Source organism: Mustela putorius, unplaced genomic scaffold, assembly GCF_011764305.1.
Source record: "Mustela putorius furo isolate JIRA1106 unplaced genomic scaffold, ASM1176430v1.1 tig00537227_pilon_pilon_pilon, whole genome shotgun sequence".
Classification (NCBI taxonomy): domain Eukaryota; kingdom Metazoa; phylum Chordata; class Mammalia; order Carnivora; family Mustelidae; genus Mustela; species Mustela putorius.
Genome location: NW_025422368.1, coordinates 33,446,003 through 33,459,528, shown reverse-complemented (window position 1 = coordinate 33,459,528; position 13,526 = coordinate 33,446,003). Strand labels below are relative to the sequence as shown.

Here is a 13,526-nt window from a genome sequence, read left to right as displayed (position 1 = left end):
TACACTGTTGGTGGGAATGCAAACTGGTGCAACTACTTTGGAAAACAGCATGGAGGTTCCTCAAAAAGTTGAAAATAGAGCTACCCTATGACCCAGCAATTGCACTACTGGGTATTTACCCTAAAGATACAAACATAGTGATCCGAAGGGGCACGTGCACCCGAATGTTTATAGCAGCCATGTCCACAATAGCCAATCTATGGAAAGAACCTAGATGTCCATCAACAGATGAATGGATAAAGAAGAGGTGGTATATATATACAATGGAATACTATGCAGCCATATAAAGAAATGAAATCTTGCCATTTGCGACGACGTGGATGGAACTAGAGCATATCATGCTTAGTGAAATAAGTCAATCAGAGAAAGACCACTATCATATGATATCCCTGATATAAGGAAGTGGAGATGAAACATGGGAGTTTGAGGGGCAGGAAAAGAATAAATGAAACAAGATGGGATCAGGAGGGAGACAAACCATAAGTGACTCTTAATCTTACAAAACAAACTGAGGGTTGCTGGGGGGAGGGGATTTGGGAGAGGGGGGGTGGGGTTATGGACATTGGGGAGGGTATGTGCTATGGTGAGTGCTGTGAAGTGTGTAAACCTGGCGATTCACAGACCTGTATCCCTGGGGATAAAAATACATTATATGTTTATTAAAAAAAAGATTTTATTTATTTATTTGGCAGAGAGAGACACATTGAGAGAGGTAACAGAAGCAAAGTGAGAGGGAGAAGCAGACTTCCTGCTGAGCAGGGATCCCCATGTGGGGTTTGATTCCAGGACCCTGGGATCATGACCTTAGCTGAAGGCAGATGCTTAAAGATTGAGCCACCGAGGTGCCCCAGAACTCTTTTTTTTTTTTTCCTTCCATTTTTCAGTTCTTCCTTCATTGTGTTTGCTCCATTCTCAAGGAGATAGAGTCTCCCCTCCTGGTGGCAAGAGAGTGGCTAGCAGCTGTGGGCTCATACTCATTCTGCTTTCATCCATCTCCACTCAGTTAAAAGGCTCCCATCCCACTCCCAAACCCAATTCCAAAAAATTACCATGACCGTATCTCACTAGTTCTGACTGGGTCCTTTTCTATTCCTGATAAATCTCTCTATCCATGGAGAAGAAATACACTGAGTTCCAGGTCTGCTCTCAGGCAGTGAGCTGAGCGAGTGTTACATCAGTTGATAACTGGGCAGAGTGGTTCCCCGAGGGTATTCAGGATGCCCTGACTGGCATCAAGCAGAAAGGCACAGAGAAAGCAAAACCCCAAGTTTCCTTTACACTCCACTTTTGGAAGAGGTGACGACACTGGTCAAAAAGGAGAGAGAAGCAATAACCACAGGAGCGGGGTTGTACTTTTTGCTGGAACCTGTAAAAATGAACACAAAGAGAACTTTTAAGGAGTAGAGTTTATTTTTTTAAAAAGCAACCTCATTTCTCCTTTGATTCACTTTTTTTTTAACTTAGAAAATTCCTAATAAAAATATTTGAAGTTCGCTACTTTATAAAAGTATCCTCTTAAAATTTTTTCTTTTTTCTTTTTTTTTTTTTAAAGATTTTTATTTATTTATTTGACAGAGAGAGATCACAAGTAGGCAGAGAGGCAGGCAAGGAGAGAGGAGGAAGCAGGTTCCCTGCTGAGCAGAGAACCTGATGTGGGACTCGATCCCAGGACCCTGAGATCATGCATGACCTGAGCTGAAGGCAGCGGCTTAACCCACTGAGCCACCCAGGCACCCTTAAAATTTTTTCTAACCAGCAGAATTCAGCTTGCTCATTTTGCAGATGGAACAGCACCAAGGAGTTCAGAGATTTACTCCAGGTTCCCGGCTAGTTGGTGTGTGAGAGCTCATGATTTTCCATCTTTATTGTCCCCAGTGGCACCATCACCATTTTAATTATCATCACCTTCCTCACCGTTATGAAAGCTGACATTGATTAGCAACTTACTCTGTGCTGTGGTCTGTTTTAAGCACTTCTTATCAATTAGCTCATTTAATCTTCACAGGAAATGTACGAGGTATTTATTCTCATTATTCTCATTGTCAGTGTCATCAAACAGTGACACAGACATGTGGAGAAACTTACCACTAAGCGCACATCTAGTGTGCACTGAAGGCAGCATTCCAGCTCAGGCAGTCTGGCTTAACTCTATCTTTTTAGCTACAGTATCATTTCTCCATATACCACAAAATGTTCTAAAGAGAGGGATTTCCTTTTCAACTAGACTTCACTGACTGTTTAAGGTAGAAAAGATGCTTGGGTTCAGGAAGACTTTTAACTCTGTGATTGCCTCAATATTTGAACATATTGCTTGATAGAGTGACCACATGATGGAGAAATATTTTCCCATTACTTTCACATAATAATGCATAAAATCCTTAGAGTTTCCTGGAATTTCTTGGAATTCTGTAAATGCAATTTTAAAAATCCATTTTTACCATTAACAGTAGACAAGGAAAAGTAATAATGCATAATGTTTCTAAACTTCTGTTAAAGTTCCTGTTAAAATTTATTATTTTAAATTTTAGTCTAGTTTATTATCTGAATTCTCACAGGGACCTTGAGACCATTAATATGACTTGAGCAGCTCATTCACTACAGTAATTCCCAAAGTTTTTGTTTTGTTTTCTCTTCACTGAGGCTGAGATCACAAGGACCTCTGACTCTGTTCTTTCTAACTTTTTAATGGAATATGATTTTACTGAAGAGTTATCAGAGAATATTGACTGACAGTGAAACAATGTAGTGGGTAGAAATTATGGTTACTGGAAGTGATTAGCTGGAAGTGTTGAAGCTTTGTCCCTAAATGACCTTTATGTTAGGTACTTTCATTGGACCTGTTAGGTACTTTCATCTGTAAAGCGAGAGCATCTCATCTCAAGACTGTTGCAAATTCTAGGGTCACTACTTTGCTTCATGGCTGCTATAATGACTGAAGCTCAAATAAGGACAAACATACAGATATTACTATTTTGTAGTCATATTCGTTCTTCAAAACCACCTCTTCAGCCCCCTTTCTCATAACTAGGATATTAAAAAAGCTTACTTTAATTTTATTTTCTCAGGTTAATGTAACTTTTCTTTCCTCTCTTGTTACTTTTTCTCTTTCTTACAGTCATTAACATTTCTACCTCACACTATTATTATCATTATTTTTACACAGACAATATCTTTCTTTAGGGGAATAAATGAAAAACATTTGTGAATTAAATGTCTATGAAATCTTTTATTTAAGGATAACTCACATTAAATTTACTTTTGCATTTGTTTTTGCTTTTCTTCTAGACTATCTATTCAATGCTTTTTTCCCCCTCTGTATCTAGTAGAGTATTTTTCAAATTGGAGGTTGTGATGCATTAATGTTTTATTATGACCTTCATTCCAATAATGTGATAAAAAGCGTTAGAATAAAAAACCCTAGAGTTAAATGACATGTGTACTGTGAATGATTGTCTTGTTATACATATGTGTGTACTTGTATGTTTACGTGTGTATGAAGTGAGTTATAATGCAGTTACAGTCACAGAGGACTGAAACGAATAGTAGGTTCCTAACAATATTTTTGAACGGACAAATAAATCTCCTGAAAGCAGTCTATAGAGAACATTGTCCTGGGCTTTTTGTCATAAAACATGGGAAAAGGTCTTACTTTTGTCATTTATAAACTGAATAATCTCATACAAACCACGTAACCTCTCTCAACCTCAGTATTCCCACCAGTATAGTTGGGTCAGTAACCAATGCACAGCATGGATATAAGAATTAAACAGATAGTGTGTGTGAAAACCTTCTGTGAATGAGATTTGTTATGTAAGTATAATATTTTTGTGGATTATAATTTAATCTGATCAATCTGGCCTTATGGTATATAGTTTAGGGAGAAATACATAATATAGATTGTATTTCCTGAACTCTGAATCTGTGAAATATCAGATTGTTCAGAAAGAAACACTCAATCCCTTGAAAAAAGCAGAAAAAAACTAAAACTGACATACAGTATACCTATTTAATCTGATATTTGGAGGCAAATGTTATCTACAGCCTTTTTCTGTCAAAATGTGGAGATTAATGAGTATTACTTTTAGAGAGTTATCTAGGAAATAGTTGGCACTCAGACACTGATAAACATTGTTTCTTCTGTCTCTTCCTTTGTTTTTTTCTTCACTGTCAATATCACTGAAACACACATTTGTGCCACTGAACTCTTATACCACTTCCATGTGCTAAGTACTTGCCTAGAGTTTTTCAATTGTGTTTGAGAGGGTGGATGCCAAGTACTGCCACAATGCTCCCCTTTGCCCCATTTTATAAATGAAGAAACAGGCTCATAGGTTGTTATTCACACAAGGCCACATAGCTACTAACATATGTGTCCAGTGCTCCCTGACTCCAAAGTTTATTCTCTTTTTTCTACCATGCTGTGTGGTCTCCTAGATTCATTCAATTATTCATTCTTTCCTTTTCTCTTTAAGATTTTATTTGTTTGAGAAAGAGAGAGACAGAGACAGTGACAGAGATAGCGAGAGAGAGCTTGAGCAGGGAGAAGAGGGAGAAGCAGCCTCCCTGCTGAGCAGGGAGCCCAGTGCGGGACTCAATCCCAGGACCCTGGGATCATGACCTGAGCAGAAAGCAGACGCTTAACAGCCTGAGCTACCTCTCAATTACTCATTCTTTCATCCATTCAGCAGAGACAGACACTCTACTTCAAGGTTAATGTGCTGCCACAACTAGGGAACACTAAGTTGAGATAAAGCCCAGGGCAAGAGAAAACAGGAAACAGGAAGTAAATAAAATAAATAATATGTAACAGTAATAGTAGCAGCAAGTTTTGAGTACTTACTAATGTCAGAATCTGATCTAAGAGCTTTTACATGCTTAAGTCACTTCGCACTTGCCAGAATCCTATAGGGAAGGTTTCATTACATTTCCCCCTATATTACCTATAAAGAAATGGAGACACACAGGGACCAAGCCTTTGCCCACATTCTCACTGCCAGTAACTGGCAAAGTTAGCATATAAAACCAGGCTTACTACAAAAACTGACTGTATTTTTTCTAGAAAAATTCTTAAGAATTTTGATTATGTGAAACATTTCCATAAATAAATCCTTCTTTGTGAATCCAATGATACAGAACAGAGTATGTATTTGTGTGTTTACAGATTTTTGGCACGGATTATTTTCCTGAACAAAGCAACATTTACGGACAAATAACTAACATATTTTGAGTCTTTCAATGGGCATGAAAATATCTGTTTCTATGGTAACCAGTATAGGTCACAAGAGGGGTGAGAGAAGAATTAGAAGGGAGGGCTGTTAGTGTAGAATGTCTTAAACAATTTTTCCTTTGCAAATGCCCTTGCTTAAATATATTATGCTACCAATTTGACCTATTTACTCTGAAGGCAACAGATTTATGAATACTCTTTAAAACTGAGAACTGTAGGTTCAAGTTAACAGAACCAATTTCGAAATAAATCTAAGGTCTGGGGAAGCTATACTCTCTATTGTCTTTTTTTTTTTTTTATTCTATTGTCTTTTCATTGGGAGAGTTCTGGTGTCTTGGCTGACCAATTTTAAAAGTGTTAGTATTGTCTTTCAAATATGATGTCTGTCAGATTAAGAGGGAACAAGAGAGGAAACAAGTCATTGGCTCAGAGGGACTTTTTATATGTAGAATAGCTTGGGGCTTCTGCTTGGGAAAAAAACTGAAGGCATAAGAAAGAGTCTCTTGAGAGGATACCAGTTTCATGAGGAATTGGATATCAGTCCTCCAGAATACCTTCTGGGAATCCCGACTGGGAGGTTGATGGCAGACAATAGCAGTTAGCTAGAAAAGCAGGTCTGGGGAGGGTCCACTGATCTTCCTCCCTCCCAGCGAAGGACTCCCAGAAAAGAAAAATACAGCACTTCCCTCCTCCCATTGTTCATATATGAATCAACCCAATACTGCTCCACGATGTTGGGATAAGTAAAGTTGTTATTTGTCAGTTAACAGAAATGTCTTAAGGAAAGTTTCAGAAACTGCTTACTTTTTGAGAAAACAGACACCATTGCAGCAAATAGCTGAAAGCATCATGAGGTTAATCAAACTTTTTTTTTTTTTTGGTAATCCATAGAGATAGGTGGATCTATATCTCGAGATAATATAGTCTTTTTATCCTCAACTAAAGTGTCTGTGCTAACAACCAGCCAATGGCAGCCTTGAGGCTTCCCTAGTGGGCTTCCATGTGAGGTTTAGGGAAGGCAGAACCGGAGAATGGAGCAGCCTTCTCTGCAACTTTCAGCCAGAGCCAATGAAGTCAAAGGAAGAGCAGCATCCCGACACCTCGAGCTGCTTCCTCTCCCTCTTTCAATCTCCCAAATAGTTTTGTGGTTGTGCCGGCTGGGAAGACACTCCAGCTCCAGCTCTTGGCCTACCACGTGATGTCTCTGACCAAAATATCACCTTCTACGACCAGGGGTCATTTTCTTCTGCCATTTACAATCTCTTCCCAAGACTGCACAGTGGTGAATTTCCAGGAAGAATTTAGATGTAGTAACTCACATTGCAAATGACCACATTCCAGATCAGTTACATCATGGCTATAGTTCCCTATATTTGACTAAGGGTTGAGCTTTCTAGAATACTTTCTCTTTCTAGCAAATATTGAAATTGTCTTTAGTCAATTGAGTTATCTGGTCATCTGACCCAAAGACAAGACCACTTAGAAGCATTGAAAGAGAATGCTTTATCTTTTGCTGTTCAACAAATACAGATTTTTTTTTTTTTTTCAACAAATGTAGATTGAACATTTCTATGTGCCAGGAGACTGAAGTTGATAGTGGTTAACACTTATTTACCCTTTATTACATGCTAAATCATGTAGAAATATTTTTGTATTTTGTTTTATTTTCACAAAAACCCTGTGGGGCTCTATTATGATGCTCCTTACATAGTAGAAGAACATAGGAAGTTTAAACAACTGGACTGAGGACACAGCTGAAAAATGGTACAAGTTGGATAGGAATCGAGACAGAGTAGATCTGGGGTCAAACTGCCTGGATTAATGCCAGACTCTTAAATACTATGTTGTCACAGGACTGCCCATAAAGAACTTACAGAGCAATATGAGTTTACTGACTCCCTTAAGTATGATTTGTGATTTCAAATACCCAGTCAAGACCAGCCAAGCTTCCAGAGTCTAGCAGTGTGCATGGCTACTCGAGTTAAGCCTCAACTCCCAGTTGTGTTTGAGTAGCTTTCTGACAGGCAAGCAAAGATCGTTAATTTGGTGGGAAGAACCTTGAAATAGTTTCCTTTGAGACTTACAGAGTTGGGAGTATGGGTAATAGTTTCTATTTTATATTCCTTTTTCTCAGTTTCCTACCCTTTGATGTAAATGTACTACAACTTTTTACTTAATATTACTTAATACTGTGCTTATCAACCTAGTACAAAAATTTTTCTGTCTCAGCTTCATTCTATGAGGATGAAGCAACAGTATAGTTCTAAAGGACCCTGGAAACTGATTACGCATGTTCTTGTTTGGTATCAAAATCTCACTGCTTCATACTCTAGTTTTTCTTTCTCTTCTGCAAATACTAATCTCTTGGTTCTGTGGAACAGATATTCATTCCACCCTTATTGTTGCCTGCCACACTTCTAAGGATAGGCAAGAGATAAAAGTATTGAGTCACCTCTCTCCTGGTCTGGGTTTGCAGATAGGCCTGAGTAAGCAGGCCCAAGACCTCAGCATGGAAGCCAATTTCAGGATCACTGTAACACTGCAGCCCCAAAATGCTGAGCAATGCTGATAGCCTGAATTACTAACAATAGCAATAATGACAGACTCGAGAAAGAGTCAGGGATATTCTGAAGGTAGACACTGCAGTCAAGTGTGAGTGTGAAGAAATGTACGTGTGGATAAGGACGATCTTCTTTCTGAATCAAACAGGGCATAGCACTTGCCACAGAACTACCATTTTGTGCAGAGACTGTGGCTGGTAACATACAGGGACAGAGTGGAGTTGGCTACCTATTTTTCTACAAAAGATCTTAGCAATATATTTTTGTTGTTGTTGTTCTGTGGTATCTTCAGTTTCTCCTGTTTCAGTTCATTTTCCACCATATCATTAGAGCCCTTGCTAAAATACTGATCTAACTGCTGTTCCACTCCTTAAAATTTTCCAGTGGCTTCTCATTACCTATAGCATGAAGTTTGAAAGTCCTTAGCATAGAATACAAGAGTTTTAACCATCTGGCCCATCAGAAGTCTCTCCACCCCAACCCATCCCGTATTCCTTTTTGACTCCCATGCTCCTCCCGTGTCCTGTACCTCCTACATTCTAGCCATCCAGAATTGTGGAGATTCCCTAAAGACACTGGCTGATTGAAAGCTCTGTCATTCAGCATATGCTCTTTTCTGCTTGAAATGACTTTTTCTCTCTTCTTTCACTGAAAACCCCCATTCCTACTTCAAGTCCCATGGGGTCCTTGATGGTGAAGACTTTCTCACAGAAAGAATGAGTAGCTTCCTACACTGAGAAGCCACATCCATTCCTTGAACGTCTGGTGTATTGCTTAGTGCTTTCAAGTGTGGACATTTGCTCATATTTCCATTTCTTATTAGACTAAAACTCCTCCTGGGATAGTGATTTTGCTTTATTCATCTCATATCACATGATGCCTCCCATCCCAGTTCCTGGAACATAGAAGATGGGTAAGAGATAAGAGTAAGTGACTAAGTCATACCCCCTGCTTTACTCACAGCACTCCCTTTTCCTGTAATGACCATGACAAAAACAAAACAAAACAAAAAGCAAAAGAGAGTTTGAGGGTGAAGGTAAAAATGCTATATTTTATGTGCTATCTTTTCCAGTAGAGGTTTACTCTCTGTGTCTAGAATGCCCCACATATTAGCACTGAAGAAACACATTTTTTCCAGAAGTAGTTGAGGAGAAAGAAGGGGAGGGAAACCAGGAATAAGGCAAGTCTTCTCTAATCTGTCAGTTCCACCATTCCTGAAGGCCAATTTCCATATTTTTGGCCTGGTCCCCAATAAGCCCTACTCAGAAAAATAACTTTTTAAAAAGAATAGTTGTTTGTGATCCTGATAAGAATAGATTCCATTTATGGGGCACCTGGGTGGCTCAGTGGGTTAAGCCACTGCCTTCGGCTCAGGTCATGACCTCAGGGTCCTGGGATCAAGTCCCGCATCGGGCTCTCTGCTCAGCAGGGAGCCTGCTTCCTCCTCTCTCTCTCTCTCTCTGCCTGCCTCTCTGCCTACTTGTGATTTCTCTCTGTCAAATAAATAAAAATAAAATCTTAAAGTTAAAAAAAAAAGAATAGATTCCGTTTAGATGGATAATATAATACCTTTTAGCAGCTGACAGTTGTATGTGCTCATGTTCCCAGCGGATCGTAACTGCAACCAATTTCCCCTTGGATGATGGCTCATATTTACAACTTTGAACAACTCATAGGGAGGGACCAGGACCTCCTTCTTGCGAGAGTCTTCTGGTATAGGTGCACCCAGGCAGGTAAATATGGTAAATAGAGTTTGGTTCCCAAACTTCTGTGCCTCTTCTTTTAGGAGAGAGGTGGAGAGGAATTGGCCAAATCGGATGGTGGCACCACTGTAGGCTTCCAAATTGATACCCTTCATCTTATGATACACCTCAAAACACAGAGAGTCATTCTTCATGACCATTTCTTTCCTTAGCAGCTGGATCGCTGAGGTCAGGTAGTAGTGTAGGTACTTGAAATGGAATGAACGTTCATAATGCTGTGGAGACCTCCCAGCATTGGCCATGGCTCTGGTGAAGCTTGTGTGGACACTGTTGTTTGATGTATAAACCAAGATGGCCAGAACATGTGTAATATTCATGTTCTTGGGGATATCTTTGGCTCTGTTCAACCAGGTTAAGTGGGCTTTCTTCCAGACCCCGTGGTAATCTCTATGTGCTTCTATTTCTTTTGTGAAATAATCCCCTTGGCGTAGCTTCTCCATGACCTGTGGGCTACAGCCTTGGTACTGATCATCAAAGGAATCTGGTGCCAAGTCAAAGTCGATGTTAACTGCAACCTATAAAAAAAGAAAAATCTCGAGTTTAACTTTTCAAATCAGGTGGTGGATGTTCTGGTTGACTTGCTATCCTCCATAAAGCCACGTCTTCTCAAAATGTATTTGCTAGAATAAGTTTCACTCATAATCATTACCCTGCCCTAGTATATCCTGCATCAGTGATCTGTGCCAGAGATTGAATTTGGTTTGATAAATATTACTAGAAGTTCAAAAGACTCACCTCCCCAGGGAGGAAGTGACCCTTCTTGTATAACCAAAACCAGTATTTTTGCATAGTACTTTGAAGAAAAAAAATTATAATCTTAAAGTTTATGTATACTTTCTGTTTCTCCTGTTAAAGCCCTTCACATTCTGTCATAGGTGTTAATAAATATCTCTTTTATGAATACCTAAAACCCGTATTAAGTCTTTGAACTTCACCTAAGAAAAAACTTCAGTGATGAGTAATGTTGGGTTCTCCCAAAGGGTCCCCAGTAAATAACAGCCTTCTCTTTTGACCAGGATCTGATTTAAAAATTGAGGAAAACAGAGCATGTATGAAGGTTAAAATATCACCTTCATTGCTGAATTGTTGGGGCACACATCTTTAGGTTTGATGGCAAGTAGACTTGTTAAGACTATACCACAGAACAAGGCGACTTGCCCACTGAGCTGCAGACAGTGTTGGATTGTGGCCAGCACAAAGATAAGACTCTTGTCATAGAGAAACACAGAGCTCATGCCCTTTTCTGTAAGGCTAACTCCCAGGGGGAGGAAGAGCAGAGTCAAACTCAGAATGCCTAGTTATTATTCCTGATGTTACCAATCAACTAAAATTGCCCACCACCAGGGGAGTGGTACAGTGCTCAGGACTGTGCCTAGGACAGTCCCTCCTCCTAGAAACCAGGAATGAGAAAGAGACAATTTCCCATGGGTAGTCAATTGAATGTTATTTATTAATATCTAGTCCATATTTTTAAAATTTTAATTTATTTTTAAAATTTCTTTCAGTTTTCCAGAATTCATTGTTTATGCACCACACCCAGTGCTCATGCAATACGTGCCCTCCACAATACCCACCACCAGGCTCATCCATCCTCCCACCCTCCTCCCTCCCAAAACCCTCAGTTAGTTCCTCAGATTCCACAGTCTCTCATGGTTCGTCCCCCCTTCCAATTTCCCCCAACTCCCTTCTCTTCTCTAACTCCCCGTGTCCTCCATGCTATTTGTTATGCTTCACAAATAAGTGAAACCATATGATAATTGACTCTCTCTGCTTGACTTATTTCACTCAGCATAATCTCTTCCACTTCCGTCCATGCTGATACAAAAGTTGGATATTCATCCTTTCTGATGGGGGCATAATACTGCATAGTATATATGGACCACGGAATGGGAGAAGATATTCACAAATGACAATACAGACAAAGAGCTGATATTCAAGATCTATAAATAACTCCTCAAACTCAACATACACAAAACAGATAATCATGTCAAAAAGTGGGCAGAAGACATGAACAGACACTTCTCAAAGAAGGCATAGAAATGGCTAATAGACACATGAAAAAATGTTCATCATCACTAGCCATCAGGGAGATTCAAATCAAAACCACATTGAGATATCACCTTACACCAGTTAGAATGGCCAAAATTAACAAGACAGTAAACAACATGTGTTGGAGAGGATGTGGAGAAAGGGGATCCTCTTATACTGTTAGTGGTAATGGTTACAATGTTGGAACACAGCCACTTTGAAAAACAGTGTGGAGATTCCTTAAGAAATTAAAAATAGAGCTTCCCTATGACCCTGCAATTGCACTACTGGGTATTTACCCTAAAGATACAGACATAGTGAAAAGAAGGGCCTTCTGTGCCCCAATGTTCATAGTAGCAATGGCTACAGTTGCCAAACTATGGAAGGAACCAAGATGCCCTTCAATGGACGAATATCTAGTCCATATTAAACTGAGGTTAGAGATTTAAATACAAGTTCATTAAGTATCATCAGTCTATTTTTTAAGAGCCATATTTTCAACTATCCAAATTCCAAGATGTTTTCTTCTTAGCAAAGAAACAATGCATTTGTAATAAATAGCACTCCTTATATTAAGAAATAAGATCCCATCTAGTCAACATCAAAGATGTTGCAGCTGAAGCTCAAAACCACAGCATTTGGTGTTTTACTATTACTTATGATGAGAAGACATCTAGGTGTGTGTAAAATGGAGCAGATTTTTAAGACCGCTTACATGATTTTTACCAATAACTCTTTACAGAAGGTTTACAAATAGGCCTACAGAATCTATTTAAGCCAAAACAAAACAAAGTCAACCATATCATGTTCTGTTACATCCTGTGAGCTCTAAACATTTTAATATATCACTACATCTCAAATATGTACTCTGTTATCTCTTAACATTAGGTTATTTTTTATTATATAGAACTTTAAATTATAATACTTCTTTTGAGTTGATCCCTATGAAACAGTCGAAAGCCAAATAGACTATATTTTATATCATTTGTCCTACAGAAGCAATGTTTTACTTAAATTTTATGGGGAATCAAGAAAATCACATTATGCCTCTAGCTTCCATTAATGCCAAATTTATAAACTCTAAAGCATTCCACAATCTTTAAGAATTGCTTTCAACACCTTCAGTAGCATTATTGGTTAAAAAGTCTGAATGAGGGGTGCCTCCGTTGTTCAGCTGGTTAAGTGTCTACTTCCTGCTCAGGTCATGATCCCAGGGTCCTGGGATCCAGTCCTGCATTGGGCTCCCTGCTCAGTGGAGAGCCTGCTTCTCCCTCTCCCACTCCCCCTGCTTATGTCCCCCCCAACTCTGTCCCATAAATAAAATAAAAAATCTTTTTAAAAATGTCTGAATGAAATTAGATCCCAAGTGACCAAAGGTCACTTAAAGATTGTCACCAGGAACGCGCCCCAGTGAAGCTCGGACCATAAAGAAATCACCTCCTCAATTGCGCCCTACCTCAGAACTCCAGGTGGGGGTCTGCAGGCCAGAGAACAGCAGTAGGAGATGAAGGAGCCAGAGTCTCATTGTGGGGTCTGCGGTAGTAGTTGGGAGAATCCTTCTGCCTCTGTTGGTCAATGGTCGATATTCATTTGTGTTACAAATCCTTCCCGCTCTTGCTGCTTCATTGTGAAATAAGGGCTCAGCATTCTCCTCCGGGATTTCCTTTGGGTGAGTCTCAGCAAGACCTTTCCTTGTTCATGTCTTGTGGAGATTTCTGTTGACTACCTCTAACCAGCAGCTTCTCCGAGGGAAGCTATGGTCTCCAGTTTATTTGCAGAGCTGAAATCTCTGTGAAATAGCCAGATCGCTGCACCAAATAAGGGATTGTAAGAGCGAACTTGTTAGTTTCCTATTAAAAAAAAAAAAAAAATCTCTTATCTGGTCTGTGTAGGGGGGAATTCCAAAGGCCTGTTAAGGGTCAGGCTCAGCAGTTCAACCCTAACTTT

At 39.4% G+C, this 13,526-nt stretch overlaps 1 protein-coding gene across 1 annotated transcript; it reads right to left on the bottom strand.

Annotated features, from left to right (window-relative positions):
• Window positions 1–788: 788 nt before the first annotated feature.
• On the bottom strand, window positions 789–13,272 carry ART4 (ADP-ribosyltransferase 4 (inactive) (Dombrock blood group); the record flags this gene model as incomplete). Its single annotated transcript, XM_045073190.1, has 3 exons — window positions 789–1,366; window positions 9,358–10,066; window positions 13,036–13,272. Coding segments are annotated over 3 exons (1,038 nt in total), but the record flags the coding sequence as incomplete, so codon positions are not given.
• Between the last annotated feature and the right edge of the window lie 254 nt (window positions 13,273–13,526).